Consider the following 24215-nt stretch of genomic DNA (forward strand, 5'->3'; position numbering starts at 1 on the left):
TCCATAGAACTGATGTCGATATTTGAAACGAAAGGCAAACGGTAGGCAGCAAACAGGGCTGTGATTTAGGGCTGCCAAGTCAAGAAGAACAGTGAAGCTACTATGGATCATTTTTGAATTAACAGTGCTCATGAGACAAATGGGTACAATACAGTTTGTTACAGATAGAGTATGAAATTAAATTTAGTGGCAAATTAAATTATATTAAAAAATATGCCATTTGATACAATCGTGATTAACCAGATTATTTTAATTTTAGTATTTCTTTTCCCATCCAAAGATTGGATCTTTCTCTATAACTATTGCTATTGGTTTGACTTCAGCACGGCCAGAAGATGATCATACATTTTATTTCTTTCTGTATTTAAATTAAAGATGTATAAAATAAATGCTTAACACATCCCAATTCCAAAGTGGATCAAGATTCATAGCCTGCCAGTTTAATATTCACATTCCTTATTTTAAGAAACTTCTCATTTCATGGTGTTCAGGTACTCATATATTCCATTGCAGTACTTGAAACATAATTATTTAATGTCGGATTACTGATCCTTTTAAAGAGCTCAGGTACCTCTTCCACCCTAAGAGGGCAAGTGATGAATGTACTGGTGTTTTGGAAGTATCTGTAATTTGGAATCTGATTGATATGTTTAATTACTTTGTTTATGCTACATTGGTCAGGGTCTGTTGTTTCAATATAACTGAGACTGATCTCAATGACACCACTAGTGAGGACAAAGTTAATCTATCGCTTACGTTTGTTGCTGACTTAGGCTAATGTATTGTTCAGCTATGAGCTAATGACTCCTGCAGATGTTTCTTATTTCATGCCAAAAATAGCAGAGGCTGAAATTAAATATTTTCTTTTTATGGCCATTATAGTTCCCCTTATAAATTATAGCCCATTCAGTCATATTTTTGAGTAAATCAAATGTCACTGACAATGCAGTTTTCGTATCTGCAAAAGCTAATCTTACAGGACCAAATTCTGTCCTCATTAAGACTTTTCAAAATGAATGATATAACTGATGATTTAAAAGTGGAAAGTAATAAGAATTTTTAATCAAGACATACCCCCCTCTCTCGTTCAACAAGCATCTATTTGTACTTAAATATGTTGGCAGGTCTCCATGTTCTTATTATTTCACACTCATACTAACCCTTACCTGACATGGAGAAAATCAAGAAGGTATCTTCAAGAATGCTTTTGTTCAATGCCATATTCAAATGCACTTTGCTATATTCTGAACTGGCTATAGCACTGCTTATTTCTGGGTAACAGTAACCTGTTACACTGACTTTTAGCTATTAAAAATATATTTTTCTTCTGTTTCTCAGGGTTTTAAGGTCTGATCCACAATACTAACTCTATTGTAAGCCTTTATCATAGCACTGCCTGTGCATATGCAGATCTTTTGTCAGCCAAGGGCTGCAATAACATTTAAAGAGCTTTTCTCAGACATATCTGTACAGCTATGGTCATGACTCTATAAGAATCCTTATTAACAGTTATAACTTTTTATCATGGTAGGAATGTTATTCGTTCATGTTGTCCTACAGCAGAAAGCTTCTGGTGGAAGGAGTCATCTACTGTGAGAACAGGGTTTTTATATACAGAACTAGAAAAAATGATTTTTTGCATATCTGAGAATGGTTTTTTTTTTTTTTTTTTTTTTTTTTTTTTGTCTCTTACGATGCTTTTATTAATTAGCAAAACAACTTTTTAAATAATATTAAAGCTTAAAGAAGTATCTCCCACTGAGGAGCTCCAAAATACTTATTTCTCTACTCACTATAGGTTCTCACAGAAGATTTGATTTTCTGCTTAATTAAGTGCAACTTCTCACTGTGTACAAATATCTTGCAACTGAGCTTTGCACTTCTGCTAAACTTCTAGTCACTATAATTTTGGAATAATCTAAGAAATATGTATTTTTTAATGAAAGCATATGTTACTAGAATGTTGGAAAAGAACGGACAGAAAAGATGGCAGTTCTCCTGTTCAGGTATACTTCTAATCACGTATTACCTTTGCCTCAGTTATGTCCTTTCTTGGCAGTTACCACTTACTGCATCTCCTGACACTCCAGTTTCTGGAATCCCTACATCTCTTGTCTTTGTTCATCTGACATACTGCCAAAGCACGTGACTGCTCACCACTGCTCCCATGAAGAACAAAGAACACAAAGTTCAGATGTTCCAACAGAACAACCTTGCAGATACCATCTTTGGCCTCCTGAGTGCAACCTCAAAGGCAGTGTTCCCCTTCTGTCATTTCTCAGGCAACAGGACACTGTGCTACACTGACAGAAGCCACAAGGCCAGATAAGTTGTTGGCATAGTCTTGTTTGCCCACAGCTTTAATCGATTATGAGTAACAGCAAAGAGCAGGAGTGCTTCTGCAAAATAAACTTCTGAGATAACACAGCTTAACATGTGCATACCCCTTCTTCCTGGTAAAATTGGAGGTTTGCACTTAAGAAACACACACATGAAAGACATTTTGAAGTATCCTAATGTCTGAGAACTGGCAGTTTTGGTTAGTTCCATCCTCCACGCCCTCCATTTTCTCCCACTGTACAGTAAGAGCTTTCTTTGCTTGATTCACCCAGCAATACCTTCTTCATATGGTTGGATGGAACCTCTAATACAACTCTTCAGCACAAAGAAAGAAAGGAGAATGAGAGCGTACCATGGCCATGGTTTTCACCATTGATGGTCTTTGCTACAACACATCTGACCATTTTGGGGACTACTATCATTTTTGTGTGTGTGTGTTGTATTTTTGTTTGTTTATTTGGTTGTCAGCAAATGTTTCTGAAGTTAGTATTACAAAACACAGAAGCCTTTTTTTTTTTTTAAAAAAAAAAAGACAGAATTGAATATTGACAGCATCTGCAAAAACTTTGCATTCTATTTATTTTTTTCATCTCTTACATGCATCTCATTATACAGCTTCTGTTCCTCTTTCACAACAAACCATTCATACCTCTTCCTCTATTCATACCTTCCTCATTCATACCTTCCTTCCTCACTGAGAGTCTCTAACAACTCTCAATGTTTCTCATTGTTTGTACTAAGTAAGGATAAATATATTCTAGAAATGACTCATACTGCATTTGAAAAGAAAAAAAAAAATCCTTTGTTCTTGAAAAAATATACTATCCATGAACTAGCTTCTAACTAGATACAAACATTTTGGCAGATCTCTACCAGCTAACTGAATTGGCACCATTGCAGCCTCTGCTAAGGTCTGGGTCTCTTCTCAGAATCACAGAATCACAGAATAATCTAGGTTGGAAGAGACCTCCAAGATCACCGAGTCCAACCTCTGACCTAACACTAACAAGTCCTCCACTAAACCATATCCCTAAGCTCTACATCTAAACGTCTTTTAAAGACCTCCAGGGATGGTGACTCAACCACTTCCCTGGGCTGCCTATTCCAGTAACTAACAACCCGTTCAGTAAAGAAGTTTTTCGTAATATCCAACCTAAACCTCCCCTGGCGCAACTTTAACCCATTCCCCCTCGTCCTGTCACCAGGCACATGGGAGAATAGACCAACCCCCACCTCGCTACAGCCTCCCTTCAGGTACCTATAGAGTGCAATAAGGTCACCCCTGAGCCTCCTCTTCTCCAGGCTAAACAGTCCCAGCTCCCTCAGCCGCTCCTCATAAGCCTTGTTCTCCAGACCCTTCACCAGCTTTGTAGCCCTTCTCTGGACTCACTCTAGCACCTCCATGTCCTTCTTGTAGCGAGGGGCCCAAAACTGAACACAGTACTCGAGGTGCGGCCTCACCAGAGCCGAGTACAGGGGGACAATCACTTCCCTGGACCTGCTGGCCATGCTGTTTCTAATGCAAGCCAGGATGCTGCTGGCCTTGGCCGCCTGAGCACACTGCTGGCTCATATTCAGCCGACTATCAACCACTACTCCCAGGTCCTTCTCTGACAGGCAGCTTTATAACCACACATCTCCCAGCCTGTAGCGCTGCTTGGGGTTGTTGTGCCCCAGGGGCAGGACCCGGCACTTGGCCTTGTTGAACTTCATACCATTGGCCTCGGCCCATCGGTCCAGCCTATCCAGATCCTCCTGCAGAGCCTTCCTACCCTCGAGCAGATCGACACACGCACCTAACTTGGTGTCATCTGCAAACTTGCTGAGGGCGCACTCGATCCCCTCATCCAGATCATCGATGAAGATGTTAAAGAGGACTGGCCCCAGTACCAAGCCCTGGGGGACTCCACTAGTGACCGGCCTCCAACTGGATTTGCCTCCATTCACCACAACTCTCTGGGCCCGGCCATCCAGCCAGCTCTTAACCCACTGAAGTGTACGCCAGTCCAAGCCATGAGCAGCCAGTTTCCTGAGGAGAATGCTGTGATACAGCAATGAAAACAGCAAATTTTGAAGATACTAGAGCAATACCCAACTTAATGATTTTCCATAGATTCTCCATTTTAAGCAGAATTAATTCAGTTCTGGATAGTTCTTTTGTTTGCCTTGTGCTGCCAAGTTATCTTATTCTAGTTTTAAATATAACAAGTGAAGCACAGCATAGGCATCACTCCATTTAGATACACAGATACCTGCATGGACAAAAGAAATGTTACGTGTGTTTCTGTTTATACCATAAAAGAAACCAGACTCCATGAAAACTGCTATGTCTAGAATAAAATGGTTACCACAGCAGCAGCTATTCTTTGTATTCTATGCTTAGAGCTGAAGAGACCAATTGAGTGAACATAGTCAACACAAGCTAAATAGTAATTGCTGTTAAAAGCAATGAGGAACTATATACCATACTGGATGGGATTTAGAAAAGGGACTCTGGCATTTAAGTGTATCTTAGACTTTCCCTCTGAAATAGAAATTCTGAACCCAGGCATGTACACTCTCCTTCCAACACCATGGAGGATGTTATGAGGGATAGCACATAAATATCTGAAACCTCCACTTTCTGTGTTCTGTTACGTAGGTTAAAGAACAGCGAATGCATTACCCAGAAGTGAGTTAGCATCATGTTGTAATACTATACATTTGTGTGGATGCACTGATGTAGAAAGAGGGAGGGCAGTAAAGAGGTATGTAGGAAATGAAATGGAATATTTGAAGCATCTCCAAAAGGACTTGAAATCTGAGTATTTGTATTCCTTTCTCCCTGTAGAAAATGCTCATGTTTATCAGCAGAAATGTTTTTTTGCAAACCTAAAATAATCCAGTCTATTTTGACCACTGCTATTAGTCTGTTAGGAGAGGGGGGAGGGAATAAGTTTAGGACATTAAAGTTTTGTGCATATGGACAGATAAAGGAGATTACATATGCATGTCTTGTACTCATCCATTTGAGAAAAAAAAAACAACAACAACAAAAAAAAACCTTGCATGCATTCATGCATATTTTAATTAGATATTTGTCAAAAGCATAGATCAGAAATGCAGAACTATGCATATTTGTACTAATTATGCATGAAGAGACACATAAGCTGAATACCATTATAAATACAAACAAAGCTGAAGTGGGGCTTTACCAAATCACACAGGCATCCTTTCTAATCTCATAAGCAAACAAACAAACAAACAAAAATGTCCAGATCAAACCCTTGCACGTGCTTTTCCAGACTTCAGGGTTGGCTGGCTTACAGTAGAATCAGCCCAGTGTGTGATTCAAAATGAAGATGGTACGGATGACTGGAGCGTTTGTACCTCCAGCTAGTATTCTAGTATTATAGATACAGCCAGAAAGTCACCAACTGAAAATGCAAATTTTGATCCTTTTTATTTTTGATTTTTATTATTTTAATTTTTTAGACATAGGAAGTAATATACTGATTCTCCTGACTTATGGTGCAATGTCAGTTTTCACCCAGCTGCTTAGCTCAAGTAATACGATTGAAATATTATACTGAAGCCATAATTTAGAATGGAATCTCATGCCCTAATCATTTTGGTCGTTAATATTATGACATAAACTTGACTGAATTATTATTATTATTTTACAGCATCATCAAGTTAAGAAAGCTGTACACCTCTGATACAACACACAAAAAATGTCCCAGTACCTCTAAATGAAATTATTTATATGCTTCATGCAGTCAGCATTTCATTTAAGATCTTGTTATCCACTCTGGGACCAAATTAGAAAGAAGAGGTAAAAGATGCATGACTTCTCTCCGCACAAAATAGCTGAAGTGTGAAAAACCACCCCATAGGCAATACCCCATGCCACACCGGAGTGTCTGTACCTCTCCCCACACTTGTGCTGAGGTCCAGCAGTTGCAGGTCTGTGCAGTGCCTTTTATCAAGCATGAGCAGCCCATCCCAGATCATTTACTAGGTAAATGAAAGAAGAGGAGAAGAACCAGTGGGGGTAGGGGGAGTCCTTCGGCCTGGTTATCCACAGCTGCCCTGAACTGGCCTGATGCAGTTCAGGCCAGCCTGGCCTAACAACAGAAAGTCCAGAAGAAAAACAGTCCTTACCCTCACAGAAGGTAAGAAGACTCTCAGATGACCTCTATAAGACAGTTGGAGCTGGTTTATAGAGACACTTTTTCCATTCATCGGTAACCCAGATTATCCCAACATCTCATTAATTTATGATGGCTGGCTATCACATATAAAATGTCCCTCTGTTAAATGAAAGCACTTTTTCTCCCTATTATTTTGACTGATAGTTTTCACGGGGGTTTGATAATGAATCCTGAGTCTTTCAAATTCTGATTCCCATTTTAGATTATCTCATCTAATTCCCGTTTTGCTTACTCCTTGCAACAAATCCTCCATTTACTCAGTAGTCTGTTTAACAGGAATAGTTTTAAACCATAAACTTATTAGGAAGTTCCTATAATTACACATATATTAGAAATATACAAAAATCTCTAAGAGCTAGAACATTTAGTTACTTCCCCTTAATGAAGAAAAATGGGAATGCAAATACTACTTTTTGCTGAAAAGCGTTATATAAAATTGTCATCTGGTGTATACTGCATTATTTTTCTACATTCAGAGTTGAGTCCACTTCTACAAACAATTCTGTCTTTAACTTACAATCACAGAATCATAAAACCACTTAGTTTGGAAAAGACCTCCAAGATCATCTGGTCCAGCCTTTAACCTAGCACTGCCAAGTCCGTCACTAAACCATGTCACTCACTAGGTACCACACCTACAATTTTTCAATACCTCCAGGGATGGTGATGTTGGGCAGTCTGTTCCAAGGCCTTGTGATCCTTTCAGTGAAGAAATTTCTTGTAATATCCAACCTAAACCTCCTCTGGCACAACTTGAGGTCATTTCTTCCTGTCTTATCACTTGTTGCTTGGGAGACGAGACAGATTCCCACCTCACTACAGCCTCCTTTGAGGCAGTTGTAAAGTATGATAAGATCTTCCCTGAGCCTTCTTTTTTCTAGGCTATATAACCCCAGTTCCCTTAACTGCTCCTACGAGCTGTAAACATTCCAGTTTAAAACCTTAACAAGCTCACACAGTATTCTGGAACTTTGCAGAAGAGATGGCAAGAGAGTAGAGCATATACATTACTCCACACTGTTTTAAACACTTAAAAGAAATCTGCATCTGGAGCAGAGTGCTGATCAGAAGAGGTCAGATCTTACACCCTTAAGCAAATGCCTTAACAAAGAGCATACAGAAGCATCAGATCATACAGAGTTAGTAGAAAGAAACTTCTGAGTTACAAACAGCAATTTTCCCAGTTAGAAATATTAAATTCATGCAGAGTAATATTTGGGCAACATTATTCTGCTTTCGAGGATAATAATATTTATTACTGAATGAAAGAAAATGGAGTAAGAATTGTCTTAAGGGGTAAGGGCATCTCTTTATAATATCAACATTCCCAAAGAATGTTTCTCTACTTCATTATTTTAAATATAACTAAAGACACTTGTGGAGAAGGTAAGCAAATGTGATTCCAAATCACAATGAATTTTGCTCTGCTTCATGAGTCCTTTATATAAATAGTTTTGAAAAAAAACATCCGGAAAATAATGTGGAGGGGAAATGAAAGAAACAATAGCAAAGTCCACCTGTCCCCAAGTTTCAATATTCATCTTTTAATTTTTGTTTCTTTTACTCTGGAACTGCAGTGTACTTAGAACTTGCATTAACCTGAGCACCAGAAGGTTTTGCATCTGATCATTTTAGCCTAACAAGTCTAAAATCTTCTAATCTGAATCTCCTAAAATGCCAGAATTATCATCTCATTAAAGACCAATTTGCCTTTTCAGCTAAAGAATCAGCTTCCTTCTGGCATTTTTATTTTAGCAAGTTGTTTTCAAGCTGTTGAGTCATATCCTTCTACACAAAAATCCAGGAGAACACTAGATTATATAAAACAGGAACACAAAAAGGGACAGTACTTTAAGAACATCTATTTCTGAAGTCTATGTTTTATGAGAAATTACATCATCTGGGCTCTTCAAAAACATAAAAACTACATATTGTATGTCAGCCAAGAAGCCAGAGGAAGGAGAAAATGAATCTAAAAAGCTACCTCCCATTTCTAGCAAAACAGAAGAGTAACTAATCCTTGATCCTTCTTGATAGCTCTTAATGAATAACATATTTTAAAAATATCAAAAGTTCTGCAACTCTTCATTCTACCATAGTCTGACAAAAACATACAGATCTTGGATTTAATATTTGGCAAAGGTATATGCATTTGACATACATACAAAAATGATATGCAGGGAACTCTTTTAGGGCAGATTATAGTCCTAACAATCTACTAGCTATTTAAAAAATAAAACGTATGTTTTATATGTGTTTTAACACATGTAAATAAATAAATAAATAAATAGAAAGTAAGGGTGGGTGAGATCAATCTTTAATATTTGCCTTTTCAAAAATTTTACAGAACCAAAGAATTTATTATAGGCCCAGGTCTGTGCTGCAGCTGATGAGCATCTGATGTGTGTAATATGAGCGTCTGCAGAAAACATCAGTTTCTTCTAACCAGAGCTTGCATAGCTCTTAGAAACTACAGGTCTTTCCACTCTAGACAAAAATAAACAATACTGAACAACAAAGTCAACATAACATGGAACTTAGTTTAAACAGCCTAGCAATAAATTCAACAAGTCTCAGGACTACTTCAGAAGTACTAATGGATTTGAAATGTTCATACAATTGCATAACAGAATATTTATTCAATTAGATTTCAATGTCTCAATGTGTACTCAATTCAGCTGTTTTAATCTGCTGCATCTGTTGCCCACCCCAACCTCTTTCATTCAAAGCAGATTAATTATTTGCAGGTTTCTTTCTCCAGACAACATTAGAGCACCTATCCAAAGACCAATTTTCCTTGGCTGCTAACGTAAGCTCTTCACAGATTTTTATGTTTTACTGGCAGGTCTGGCAATATGTAGTTGGCTTATTGTACTTACTTGTTTGAAGCCAGTTCTAAACATTTCAGAACCCAGACACATCATGCTGCTAAGAAAACCACTTTTTTTTTTTTTTTTTTTTTTTTTTTTTTTTTTTTTCCCAGTTACTTCTTCTGTCTCTTCTTTGCCCCTTTAAACTAGGGAAACTGGTCATCTGCATACTGGAGCCCAGTGGGAATGGACCTGGCTCACAGGAATGAGCTGGTGTCTCCCTTTCAGTCCACACAGCCAAAGCAGGTCAGATCTGCAGTGTGCCAACTCTTTTTTTTTTTCCATCACAGTTTTAGCAGACCCTATATACTTGGAATTTCCAATTGAATGCTCCTGGGTAAAGGTACATCCTTGTTGGTATGTGAGAGTTCTCCATGACCTACATGCATGGTTTTCTCAATATTTTTCTACTCCTTGGCATCAGTGCTGGAACTTTTAATAGAAATGTAATTTACCGCTGAGAGCTTCATTGCTCCCATTGAAAACAGGGGCTGAGAATGTGTTTTGCAGACTATCCTGGGCTCACAAACCTTATTTATCTTTGCAAGTTCACATCCTGAGAAGTAGTTCTGGCAACAAGAATCTGGATGTTTTTAGGTTGTCTTTTTAATTAGACCAAAATGCATAAAATCTCCCTCAGTATGTTGAACTGCTCATCTGCCTGTTTGTCAAATGCTCTGAAGCAACTACTCATTCCTTGCCAGTCTGTTCTTTCATAAAATAAATCTTTAAATGGAAAAAAAAAAAAAAAAAAAAAAAAAGTATGGTATGATTTTCAAGTTAGGGTTTACCTACACACATTGGGGATGGTCATCTTGAGATCAGTGGTAGACTTGTAAGACTGGGCATATAATTCAGGATGCTTTATAAAGGGTATGTCCTGATTAAACCCAAGAGTATAGTAACTAACTTTTTAAATTGCTAACAGCATGCTGGGCTGCATTACCTTTCTGTGATTCTCTGACACTATCCTAATGAATTTCATTCTCAATATCCAAATAAAGAGGTTCTCTTAAAATATTAGCTCTGGTCTAAATGAACATGATTGTGTATCACTCACAGGTAAAGTCTTTCACCTAATTTACTGATGCTGATGTAATATGCACTGTATTAGCATTCTCACCAATTTTGACTTTAGCTCCTGTTTTCACAAGAGGTTTACTAGCAATCAATACCAAAGGCAACTGTTTCAGCAGAAACCTTGCACAATTACTTACAATATTACAATTACAAAGTATAATGTTTTCTGCTCTGCATTTAATGCCATTTACCAAGACCTTCTGCTTGCATGCATTTACGCTACTCAGTTTAGATTTCCATGTACTATGCACCCTTCATGCTACTCAGAAGCTAACAATTAAGGCTTAATTTGTCAAATTATTTTTATTAATACCTATTGATTGTCTTTCTACAGAATTCCGTATCTTTGGAAAACATCTCTTAATGAGTCAAGTGCCCTTATATGTGATAGTTCCTGGTTAAAAACGTGTCTTACAGTCAGTTCTAAAACTGCTGTATCAGAGTTGTGGCATTACAGACTACAGACTTTGGGAAAGAATACTGTGAGAAATGCCATCAATATACTGAACATACAACAACAGCTACAGCCTTACTAAGATGAAACTTTGTAGTCCATACTCATATTGACAATTCTAATCATAGGAAAGGTAATACAAGAACGCATTTCAAACTGTTTAGCAAATAGCTTGGGGATGTCTCCACTAAAACCAAAGAAACAAAAAACAGATTCACACAAAATCACATTCATTTTTATCAGGTGCTATATTGATAGAGCTCTGTTTAACAACTTCTTCCATTGCTCAGAAGAGGAAACCTGGCTATCATTAAGAACTCAGAGGAATAAGTGGTTGCTTAAGAAAACTAGCAGTTTCGCTGTTTGCCCCCAAGAAAAGAAATTAGCACAGAATCCAAACAAGTACCATATCTAAAGCCCGGCAGAGAAGAATTTGTTTTCTACCTCTTCCCACTCCACCTCTCTTTTCCCAGAAGAGACTAGTCTGCTACCATGAAAGCTAATTATTCTTCCTATATACAAATAAACACAGGCCCACTCACAACTCCACGGTTTCACCTTTGTGTCAATGGGACCATTGAAACAATTTTTAAGAAAAGCAAAAGAAAACAAAAACAAAGAGACAATCCTTTCCTTTTCAACTTTCCAAATGTTAAATTGATCAACATCAGAAGCAAAGCATGATGACACTTTACTGAAGAAGAATAATATCCCCTTTGATCAATGCAGCAGACGGTGGATAAATCACTGAGGTAGATGCAGTCATGATAGCAATAAATGCAGTCAATTTGGGTGACACAACACATATACTGAAGTAAGAACAGATGCTGAAATTGGGAGTGCGTGGTCGAGGTATTTCCCAATACTTAGCACAGGCAGCCTGCCAGTAGGTTGATGGGGGTGATCACCTACCTAGAATTATTAACAGATTGGAGCATCTGACATACGAGGGGCACCTAAAAAAGATGGAACTGTTAAGGCTGGAGAAGAGAAGGCTCAGAGAAATAAAGAAATCAGAGCCAAAGTCTTCTCAGCACTTCATGGTGACAGAATAAGAGACAATGAGCAGAAACTAAAAGCCAGGAAATACCACTTAAACTTACTGCGGAGGTGGGGGGATGTCACCACACAGGCACAGATTGCCAAGAGAAGCTGTGAAGTCTCCATCCTTGGCAATATTCAATCAGATCTGGTGCAAAAGGTGCACTTTCCAAAAGTGTCCCAACAGCCTATTTGAATGCAGGGTTGGAGAGTGTCTGCAGCTCTCCTGTAATACGCTCATGGATCTTTTACACTCCCTGTCATCATATATCATTTATTTTAACAGTTACATAAACTAAACATTCACCAGTTTATCCTGGTGGACAGCTATTGAATTTCAGATCTGGAAGATCAAAACTGAGCAGTTTTAAGTCACTCAATTTTCAGATGTGAAGAGCATGGTCACTCATGCTACATACTAAAAGTCTTATGGCATAATAAACGTAGCTGCCCTTTTCTTTAAATTTTACCTTTAGTCATGTATTTCTCTCCCTGTTTTCCTCTATGCACACACCAAATAAAATGGGATTAGATTTTATTTTTTTATCTTAAGAATATTTTTGCCAGTCTTATTTCAATGTATATAGCCACATTATCATTGCTCCTCTCATGCAATGTCCATAACTAAGCTTCTTTTCATTCAATGGCTACTCACATTGATTAGGATGCACATTAATAGTTTTCCTTAACAATGTGTATGAAAAACCTTCTCTTAATTGTATGTAACACCTGCAGTTTATGGTATTTCTGTAATTTACATAGTTCCTGAGAGTTACTTGTGAGCTATTTAAATGCTATAAAGTCTGTCAACTTATTGTCTCTGAGGCATTTCAATACAAATGTAAATTACATTTGAATCTTTTTCAAATTAGTCTAAAAATCATGTTGCCAAAGATACAGGAATCTGTCAAAAAGGTAACTCAGGCCATAGTGTCCTTATTATCTTTGGAAAACATCCTACTATTTGGGAAGCTGGATATAATTACCTTTTACTCTTATCTGTTTAGCTAAATCCTTTCCTGCCTCACTGGAGGATGTGCTGTATTGAAAAGAACCACAATGTAATTTTTCCTGCTTGCCTCTATCTTATTCTCCACTAGTTTATCAACTTTTTATAATCTGTTAGGATACAGACTATTAAAATGACCTAGCTGTACAAACAGAGTAATAGTATAGATCTATCTTCTAATCTCAATTCTTTTAGCATGACAATATATATATAGTATTTAATATAAGGAAACAGAAAATGAGAGAGGATTACATTTAGAGAAAGAATAGGATTAGAATATGATTGTTAATTTATAATACATAAATTATTACTAACACTGTACAACAACTGTTTTAGGTAGGCTCACTCAAAGTTACAGGATCAGAAAATATTGGAGCGGTCTAGCAGAGGAGTCAGGACTTTCCATTGGTAAAGTTTAGAAAGAAGCACCAATATTGAAATAATGTGCTATGATCATGGTGGGTTATTTTATGTTATCTTTTTAAGATAATAAAAAAAGTAACTGGAGGTACACCCTTATGTCCTTGAAACACTCATGCTACTCCCCAGCTTTCTTGAAAAGGGGTTGGTCAATGTAGGTACTTCCATCTAAATATTTGATTTCTCTACCATGAAGTATTTTCATGCATCTATCATTCTTCTGTAACAAGAATTTACACCTTCCTATCTGTATTGCATTTATTTACCCACTCCCAACCTCAATCATTCTGTGATTCTGTCATTAAGTAAAACCTGTTACCTCTTCCTGTTAAATCCCCGTCTGAGATATATTCCTTGCAAACGTGTGATTTTGCAGTTAGTATTCAGAGATCAGCGATGTTTTGTTGCCTTGACTGAATAATATCTAAAATAGGAGTCTCTGACAACAGGGCTGTGTAGAATACCTCACTGCATCTCATTCTTGCTGTACAGTGCTTCTGAGGGGAGCAGGACTGACACAGGCACCTCTCCCTTTCTCTTTTTCCCCCCACCCTCCTCTTTTCTTCTTACTCAGTGTTTCCAGACATCTTAAATACCTAGTTTTAAACCACCTTGTTGCTTTCAACTACACAGGAAATTGTCAAGAAACCTTTATGGAGATACCAGGAACTAAAAGTATTAAATCATTAAAAAGACAGAGAAAGAAGCTTTATTAGCATGCTTTTCTCCAATCTTAACATCTGCTAATAAACACTTGTGGTAGAAGTGATCACACAGGGTCTCACACTCCTGGACTCCTCTCAAATCCATTTTGCAACTGATTTTTTTATTTGGAATGTTCCAGTGTTTGAATTAAGGGAGTCTAACTTACTAACAGCTTACACTCTTTGTCATTATTTTCATAGGAAAAATCAGGATATTATCTTATGATATATCTATCTCTTATCATTTTTTCAGTGGTTTACTTTATGTAGGGAAAGATAATGCTGGATCAACCTCAAACAGTCTATACCAAAAAGCAAACAAGCAAACAAACCCTTTTCTACTTTCTCTAACTAACTTTTCTCTAAGTTTTCAGAAAGTAACAGTTTTCTCTGAATCCATACAAGTAGCATAATCATAAAGAACAAATACAAACAGAATGAACACTGTATTTTATCTAAAATAGGAATTTTAATAAACCCTGTACCTAATCAGCGTTGTTTCCTGCATATTCCCTCTGGATTGCAAACTAAAAAATGCAATATTGTGCCTGCATAAACATTGTGATTACCACATATTCTAGAGCTCTCTACTTGCTTATGTTTTACTGTTTACCAAACTGAGATTTTGTTGTAACTGTTTGAAGAACTTACTTAAGAACATGTGCATTTTTAAAGCCCTGTTAATATGTAGATGTAAATTACAGTGGCAATTATCACAATATGTTTTTATCTCAAATTCAGTTAATATCAACATCCTCTCTGTTATGTGCAATGCAATTTCCTGCCAACCAAATGCATGATAGACCCCAAAGTTTCCCCCATGTCACAGCCATTGTAGGACAGTGTGGCATGTACTTCTAGGATAAATTCAGACCTTTAGGCATGCATAAAAATGCTGGGGAAAGACGTGGAAAACAGGATTCAAAGACAGTATGTTCCTGCTTCTTGGTAGCTGCACCAATGGAAAATAACAGTTTCTCATGCAAATCAAATGTTAAGTAATAACCAGCTACTATGTCTGATGATGATTTACAGTCAGAGGAAAGTGCAATAGGTGTCTGACCAAAGTTTATCATTCTACCACGGGAACTGTGCTTCTAGAAAACTTATGTGCAGGGGAACCAAATTCAACCAAATCTCTGCCATAATTAAAAGTGCATTATGGAGACTTAGGATTCACTCCCAGAACAACGGAAGCATCATTTTCAGAAAAGAAAAGAAAAAACAAATGTGGGTTCCTAGTCTAAGTTCTGCTAGCCATGTATCATGACAGAGAGGTACATACTTAATCCCCAGAAGAGTTTCTTCAGGTTGTGCCTGTGTAACCTTGACTTATTTATTAAGAAAGGAAATCAGCATAGACTTCGGAGAGATGCAGTGTTAGAGAGGCACTGAGACTAGCTTTGACAGTTTCAACAAGGCATTTGCAGAAGTAAGTGCTCTCAGCTGTTGGCATTGCTTTTCTGCTCGAGGCTGGTGTCCTACAGGACAGCTGGAAGAAGCAAAATGTGTGAGCTGTACTCCGCTGTCACTGACCAAAGCATGTTAGTGTAACCCAGACTGATAAATTACAAACATAGACATCAGATACGAAATACTTGAAGGGTTGTACTGTTTTCAAATACTTTGGCTGTCAGCAAAAGAAATGCGCTGAGGGTGTGCAAAGCCTTCAGACAAGAGGTGCTGCCACAGTCTTCACTCTAGCTGCAGCATATCTTCCTAATATGAACAAAAATAAGAGATAATGCCAAGCTATTCTATGATTCTATGATATAGATATCTGTGATACAGAAAAAAAAAAAGGATGAGACAGCAAAAACAAGTAATGCAACAACCACAGCACTACACAAAATGCAGTGGACAAAATCACTGACTGGTTGGCCACAACTAACGGGACGTTCAAACAACTATTCCTCCATTCAGATTTTGCACTTACCAACCTCCACAACACTAGAACAATTGGGGTCTGTGAAGCCTTCAGGACACTCGCATGAGTAGAAGTCATCGTTCAGTCCTGACAGACAGATGCCACCATTTTTGCATGGGTTAGAGTCACACAGGTCTCCTGTGGGTTAAAGGAAGAAAAGATTCTTGTATGAAACTTCAAAAGTTATACACAAGCTCTAAGCATGGTAGACTACTGACAATCAAAAACAGGCAAGTATGATAACCTCTGTGTCCTCTGAATTATCTTTTGGCTAATTCTATTTTATATTTATTTAGCAGTACACTTCTGTCCCACTGTTAGACTTCTACTCCACCAACAGCACAGTGGCAGATATTCACTTGAAAACAAAATACAATTAAAAAAAAAAAAAATACTTTATCTCATTTGAATTCGATCAAAGATATATTTGGAAAAAAAAAAATTACTTCTCCAGATTTAATGCAACGTGAAGTCAAATGGTGCTTTTGGTTCAGGATATTATTTTACCACCTAGCTCCTGAGCAAAGAACTGTGACTGTGGTTACATCCTCACCTGGTACAGATAACATGCACTCTTAAACCACTCAGCAGTACAGATCAGGCATGACAGTTCCCCTGCCTCAGCTTAACCCCATTCCCGCAGGTCCTATCACTGGTGATTATGGAAAATAGGTCACCTGCCTCTCCACTCCCCCTTGCAAGGAAGCTGTAGACCATGATGAGGTCTCCCCTCAGCCTCCTCTTCTCCAGGCTGAACAGGCCCAGTGGCCTCAGCTGCTCCTCATGTTTTCCACTCTAGGCCCTTCACCATCTTGGTGGCCCTCCTCTGGACACTCAATCAATTACAAACACAGCTACGCTTTGCTTCAAAACCAAGCCATGCTATGAACTAGCCATGCTTCAAAGCTGCTTGGGGAATGGCAAGTACAGGCACAGTGGGTAGCTTCAATCTTCCTAAATAAGGATAAACAAGCAGATTTTGCTAATCCTTGAATTGCTTTTCAGGGAAGACAGCCTCCTTGGCTGTTGAGGCTGGCATTCAGGCGATCAACAGCAGCAAGATATAAACTCTGAAAGATGCACTCCAGGACTGCTTCGTATGCTCAGTGCTTGAACACGTCTCCAGTATTACCAGTGTATACAGTACATTATCTAATACTGTTTAAAACCGCCTTCATGAGGAGATATAAAAGAGAGAACAGAGTGCCCGTCCAACTCTTGTTACTCCTCTAGCACCTTCAGAGAACCACACCCTGTCACAGTTGCACAAATATGGTGAAATATGGGACTGCTTCTGCTGAAAACATCTGAAATACCTGTTGTCAGTTTGAGATCTGATCCAAAATTTGTGAGTCTTGCTAATGACTATTATTCTCCTGTCATGCTGGTAACAAGACATGACGTATTTTACACCTCCATTGAAACAGAACTACAAGAGGTAATTTTGTGTCCAGTCTGCAGTGGGATAATTGGAGGCAATCCTGAAGAATATCCTTTGTGCAGCCTCCATTTCATATTTTTTATCAGATATTTAAATACATATTTAGATGATTTTTTTACTTATCTGACACTTCATCTTGTAAAACAGATTTGTGCTATTTATTGATTTCTGTATTTTATCATATGACATAAGGCATAGGAACACCTTCCACATATCTTAGCATCAAATCTCCGAATGTGAATTTCCTAATATTTGAATGTGTTATGCTAAAACATAACAGTAACTTCAAATTCTTTGAATATCATTATATGGAATGTAATTTTGCAAGTAAATCAAAATCATGGCAGAGCACAAATGCAAATTCATAATCTTGAAGGGAACACTTTTTTTTTTTTTTTTTTTTTCCCAACCATATGATTTTTAATTCTTTACAAAGTTGCACCATTTTACAGGTAAGGTATTTTATTCTAGAATGTTACTATTGCTATTCTACATTACGCTCAGTATTTTTTTAGAAATACCAATAATTTGTAAAGTAGTTTTGTTTTGCAAAATTTTTGCAAATGCAACTTAAAGCAACATCTACAGAAAGGCAATTTAAACAAACTAAGTAGCACATTCTTTTTGCATGCTTATTTTTTTTTTTTTTTTTATTTTTTTTTAATTTAAAAGCTGCCTTCTGACATGTAACTCTAGAAAGAATTACACGAAGCCCACCTATTTATGTCAGTAGTATAAAAAACATTTTAATATGTTTTGGACTATAGTGATGCCAAGGAAGACCAAAATGTTTTTAAGGCCTTGCTGGCCCACAGACTGAAGATCAGTGCCTCATGTGAGAATTCCAGTCTATCAATCACTTAATCCATTTTACCAATGTACAAAACTTCTGTGAATTCTGCACATCAATGGCAAACAAACTTTTTTTTTTCCCCTTTTCTTTTAATCAATCTGACAGCTTTAATGGCCTTCATAGCAGAGATTTGTCGTGTCTACTTATCTGGCACTACTAACAGTCTTATACTGAACATTGTCCAGCTGAAGATGAAGTATGGCAATTTGAAAAGAGTAAATGACAACTTTCCATAACATATACGAGATATACCTAGACCTTTTTTTTTTTTTTTTTTTTTTTTTCCTGTCAGAATCTAAACAACTCAAGCCTTCTCAGCTTGACTGCTGATTGCATTATTTGGTCCACAGGGGATGTTTTAGATTTCATGTGGCTTAGGCATTTGATTGTGAAAGAACAATCAGTATGAACTGACTGCTCTGAAAACTGCATTCCCATACCTTTAATTAAACAAATTAATTAAATATAATCTGGAACAGAGACACTTGTTATATTGAATAACATAATAATAATGGATATTCTTATTAAAATGAGAGGGGACACTTTTACTAAATGTTTCCTCACTCAGATTTCAGTTATGCAAAACAAGAAAGAGAAAGAAAGGTAGAAAGACAAACCACTGCTTCCATTTGTATGTTTTATACTGATTAACAAACTGAACACATGGCTAATTTTCCATTGGATTTCCAGAATCTGAAATCTCCTACTAAAGCCAGTGTTCATTGCTGTCTGCGTTGTTTTCATTTGTCTGAAAATTTGTGTGGGCTTCTTAAGCTTGAAGTGAAGTACCTTGACCTACAGTTTGGAACTAATAAAGCAGATGCTATACTTTAACAGCAGTCATTTATTTCCGTGTTCAAGAAGTAACTGCTCTTTTGACCCCAGCCACCCTGACCCAAATTCTACTGTCAATTACTGGTATAAATTTGTTGTCATTATATTACATCACAGAAAAAAATGAGCAGAGTACACCTCTAAAGAAAATGGGACTATCAAAAAGAGTGTAAACAATGAATATAATCACAAGGAATGAACATAAATACTTTGGGAACAAATTCTGACTTAGCCTGAACCAATTTCCAATTGTATTCATAAGAAAACACGAAGCAAACAACTGACCTATCTATACAGATTGAATAACTTGTAGCAAAATGCTGTTAGGTTTTAATACATTTCACACAAATAATATTATTATTGTTTACGTTGAGGGCATCTGATATCAAGCAGGGTGCATAACCATAATGGGCAACACAGCAAAAACAACATGCTCCATCTGTCCTCAGAATTTGTGGTCACCTGTGAGCCTGGAAACCTTGCAGACATCTAACATCCACACTCACAGGGAACTAGGAAAATTGTTCACCAGTCCAGTTACCAATTGTCAGTCACCAATGACATTATCTACCAATGTACCTCCAAGAGATAAATAAATAAATAAATAAATAAATAAATAAAAATTAACTGTTTCTAGTCCATTTCACGGTAGGATTAGAAACAGGCACGTGCCTTTGTTTCATGTTACTGTTTTAAATGACTATTTGTTTAGACTGTGGCAAGCTTAGTTCATTAAATTTTTGGTGTTTTGTTGTTTAAAGTCTGAGAAAGTGCACAGACACAAGTGAGCAGTAATTCTGTGTAAGACTAGACATACAGATTGTGAAAACCTGCATACTCAAATTACTAAAACTCACTTAAAATGTTAGCACTCTTATTTATGACTTAGTGCCTGTGAAATTGTGCAGAGCAAAATAAATGTCAACTTTGAATCAACAATATTCCCCTCAATTTACATTTTGTGCCTCTTGAGAGGCCATTCATGTTGAAATATTGAACTCTAATTTGTTATACATTCTACTCAGTTTGATGTACAGAATATGATTTATAAGGCTTTGCTCTGAAGGAGAAAAGCTTATATGGGTGCACTTTGTTTTAACATAACTAATTAAGGGATTTGTTACCATTAAAGTACTATGTTACACATGACACAACCTTTAACACAACAGTAGTTTGGGAATTTAACCTCAGAGTCATTGTGAATGGGAGAATAAAATAAACACAAAGAATTATATCCATTGATCAGCTCCTACAGAACTGTGCTCTGTGCTGGTGACTTGTGATAGATGACATGCTGTTTGCATGCAACTGTGGCAGGTTTCTATACATTAAACCTGAGTAAGCAGAACTCTGATATTAATAATAATAATACTTTAAAACAAAACAAACAAAAACTGTAAAATAATAGTGTACATTAAATGAAATGTATTGAAAAGGGTCCAATAAATAATGCAAGTGTCAAATAAAAACATTTTTTTTTTTTTCTTTACTGTCTGATTAACCCTGCACCTTTCATTATACGGCTACTCAAGCATTAAGGTATGGCACAACATTGTGTACATAATATTTGTGCTAGAATTACTGCTGTCTTTATTTCATCCTTGGAAATCTCTCAGACTGTAAAATCTCATCACATCAAGCTTTTGAGATTTGGTGCAAGGACCTGTGAAACAGAACTAAGGAAAGATACGTTCAGATGGTCCCTGCACATAATTGCCGGAACTTATAACCCCTCTGAATTTAACTCTTTAAAGGGACTCTTCCTTTGAAGTGATGTAGCTATATATACAATATACATGCATATATATGTGTAGTTCCTGTTTTTTCATGACAGCATGCGTGGAAGAGTTAAAGAGTTAAAGCAGAAATCCACTCCAAATTGTCTCAGACCAGACTTCATTGAGGAGCAAATAGTACATTTAAATGATTAGAAGTTACTACAATTTTAGGATGTGGTTTAAAAAAAAAAAAAAAAAAAAAAAAAAACTGAAGACACGAGGAAAAAAATTTTTTTTCCAGAGCATTCCCAAGTCAAATAAATCTTTGAGGTTAAGAATAAAAAAGCAAAACAAAAAGAATAAAATGAAAGTGGGGATACATACATACTCAAAACCACATTTCTAATAAAGAGCTCTCCCTCCTCATCCAAACTCAGAAAAAAACATATAACAAAGCTCAAATAGTAAGACATTTGCTCTCCAGTAATGATTAGGCAAATAGGCTTTTTTTTAAAAAATATATATATATATATTTATTTGTTTGTTTATTTTTAAGACCAACTGTTTTTGTTTGTTTGTTTTTTCGATGGAGAACCCAGTTAGCAGACCTGGTTAAACCTTCATTAAAAGCACTCAAAGAGGAACCATTCTGTAAGTCCACCTTCCCTGACATACCTTCACATCACCACTCTATCTTTCAACAGGATTCTGAACATACGACTATTGCTTCTTACCACAAGCAGGTAGCTGTGGAGAGAACAGTTATAAACCATTTGACAAACTTTATGTTTTCATATTGAGTATTTTCTAATCCTATAAGATCCCCAAAAACTCTTAAATGACTCTTTACTGAATAGTGCAATACTTTGCTTGACAGCAAAGGACAACCTGAAAGAAGGAACTCAATTGCAGTATATAAATAATGCAGCACACCATGATGGTAACAGGCCATCAATTCTTGTCAAGAACAAAAATTCAGAGTTTATGAAAACAATTTTTTGTGATATGAAGGCTAAAGAAGATGCACCGTGCAAACTGAGCAGTACCATCCACAACCATATGTGTGTTCCTTTGCAAAGCACTCTTAGTTTTTTTGTTGTAAAATTACATAAACCAGTCAGCTACCATTACTACTTGCAAATCAATTTGCTATCGCAGCTCACTAATGATTATGAAGGAATAAAATAAAATAAAATAAATCATAAAAACTACTTACTCTGTAACAGCATTGTCCTTGGTATAGGAATATCTGTCAAAACCTCAAGAACAGTGTCCAGAATCAAGCATGGGAGAAGCATTTGAGTCCCTATTCACAAAATCATTATCCTGAAATGAATGTAATTTCCCTCAACTACCTTTTAACACCTAGAATGATAACTGTTATGATTTCTGCCAGAAGTGTTACTGTAAGAAACATCTGCTTTAGACAATGGAATAAATACGTCTTAATCCCATGGAACCACAAGATTTCAAAACTGGAAGGAAAGAAATGACAGAAGAAAATAGTCCCCCTGTACTCGGTTCTGGTGAGGCCGCACCTCGAGTACTGCGTTCAGTTTTGGGCCCCTCGCTACAAGAAGGACATGGAGGTGCTCGAGTGAGTCCAGAGAAGGGCTACGAAGCTGGTGAGGGGCCTGGAGAACAAGTCTTACGAGGAGTGGCTGAGGGAGCTGGGACTGTTTAGCCTGGAGAAGAAGAGGCTCAGGGGTGACCTTATTGCACTCTACAGGTACCTTAAAGGAGGCTGTAGCGAGGTGGGGGTTGGTCTATTCTCCCACGTGCCTGGTGACAGGATGAGGAGGAATGGGTTAATGGCGCCAGGGGAGGAATGGGCGCCAGGGGAGGTTTAGGCTGGATATTAGGAAGAACTTCTTTACTGAACGGGTTGTTAGTCACTGGAATAGGCTGCCCAGGGAAGTGGTTGAGTCACCATCCCTGGAGGTCTTTAAAAGACGTTTAGATGTAGAGCTTAGGGATATGGTTTAGTGGAGGACTTGTTAGTGTTAGGTCAGAGGTTGGACTCGGTGATCTTGGAGGTCTCTTCCAACCTAGACTATTCTGTGATTCTGTGATTCTGTGAAAATTTGTGTTTGGATACATTTTCTTCTATAACTTAAGAAGAGAGTATGTATATGAAAGTGTGAATGGATAATGCATCCTTATGTATTGTTTGCCATCCTGTACATTAAATATATTGTGAAATGTATTTAGTAAGCATTGTGTACTGAAGTAGTGAAATTTACAGAAGCTGATACTAAGGTAAACACACTGATACTGTAGCCATCTAAGGAGCTGCAGACCCAAACTAAAGGCATAATTAAATCGGTAGGTAAACAGTTGAAAAGGTTGTAACACCAGTTCAGGATGCTAGTCAGTTGTTGGGTAAGTACACCACCTTTTAGTGGTATGCTACGTAATGGGTGTTACACAGCTGAATATTTGGTGTCACTATTGATGGAGAGAAATGGACCATTGTTTCTACCTAAAACAACGGCTACATTTTTTTCAATTCCCTATATTGCTACATGAAATATAGCTTATTTTAAAACCTGTCTCTAAAGAAATAAAATGAATAGCTATTCCCTTTCATGAGAATAAAACTTGTTACAAGGAAGAAATCTCCAGGTGACTCCAAACAATAAACATCCCAGAAAATAACCATTCAATAGAAATTTAGTCTAAGTATAGTAAAAATGAGCCCCAGTCACGAAACCCAGAAGAGCAACTAAACTTCAGAAGAGGACTGAGAAAGTACTTGCTACCACTAGCAGTTTCACATTAAAATCAATTTTCAAAAAAAGAGCTTTAATAGTATTCTGATTTACAGAATCATCTGTACAGTATCCAAGTTCAAATCTATTTCTCCACAGCTGAACTGCTACCGAGAAGCAGAACTATAAATCATATTAAAGACACACCTGTGCAGAGATGCAAAATGTGAACATGAGAACAGATGAGCTCTGCAGTTCTTTTAACAAATTTGTAAGCTGTTATTCAGATTTAATGGTGAGCTAATTTGCTTTTCCTAAGCTAAAAAGACAGCTGAATAATTAACTTGTATCTCTTTTTATTTGAAAGGGAAGTTAAAATTTCTAGGTATAGGTTGCTCAACTGCCTCCATTCTGCCTGTTTTCTATTCTGATTTGCTTACTATGCAGGTAGAATGTTCAGCTAGCTTTCTGACTAAAATATTCATTGCACAATGTTTAAATCATTTCAGAAAAAGAATAAATTGATATCATTGACTCTAAACATCCATGTCTGAACTGGATGTGAAAACTTCCAAGAGATCATAAATCTCAGAACAAAAAACTCATGATTTTATCACAGG

General features: G+C 37.1%; 1 protein-coding gene across 2 annotated transcripts in view; it reads right to left on the bottom strand.

Annotated features, from left to right (window-relative positions):
• EDIL3 (EGF like repeats and discoidin domains 3) overlaps positions 1–24215 on the bottom strand; it is a 267133-nt gene that overhangs the window by 175010 nt on the left and 67908 nt on the right. For both annotated transcript variants that reach the window (XM_035310845.1, XM_035310844.1), the window contains exon 2: positions 16048–16176. In XM_035310845.1, coding sequence (XP_035166736.1) covers positions 16048–16176 — 129 coding nt within the window. The remainder of the gene's footprint in view (positions 1–16047; positions 16177–24215) is intronic.

This window comes from Oxyura jamaicensis, chromosome Z (assembly GCF_011077185.1).
Source record: "Oxyura jamaicensis isolate SHBP4307 breed ruddy duck chromosome Z, BPBGC_Ojam_1.0, whole genome shotgun sequence".
Lineage (NCBI taxonomy): Eukaryota > Metazoa > Chordata > Aves > Anseriformes > Anatidae > Oxyura > Oxyura jamaicensis.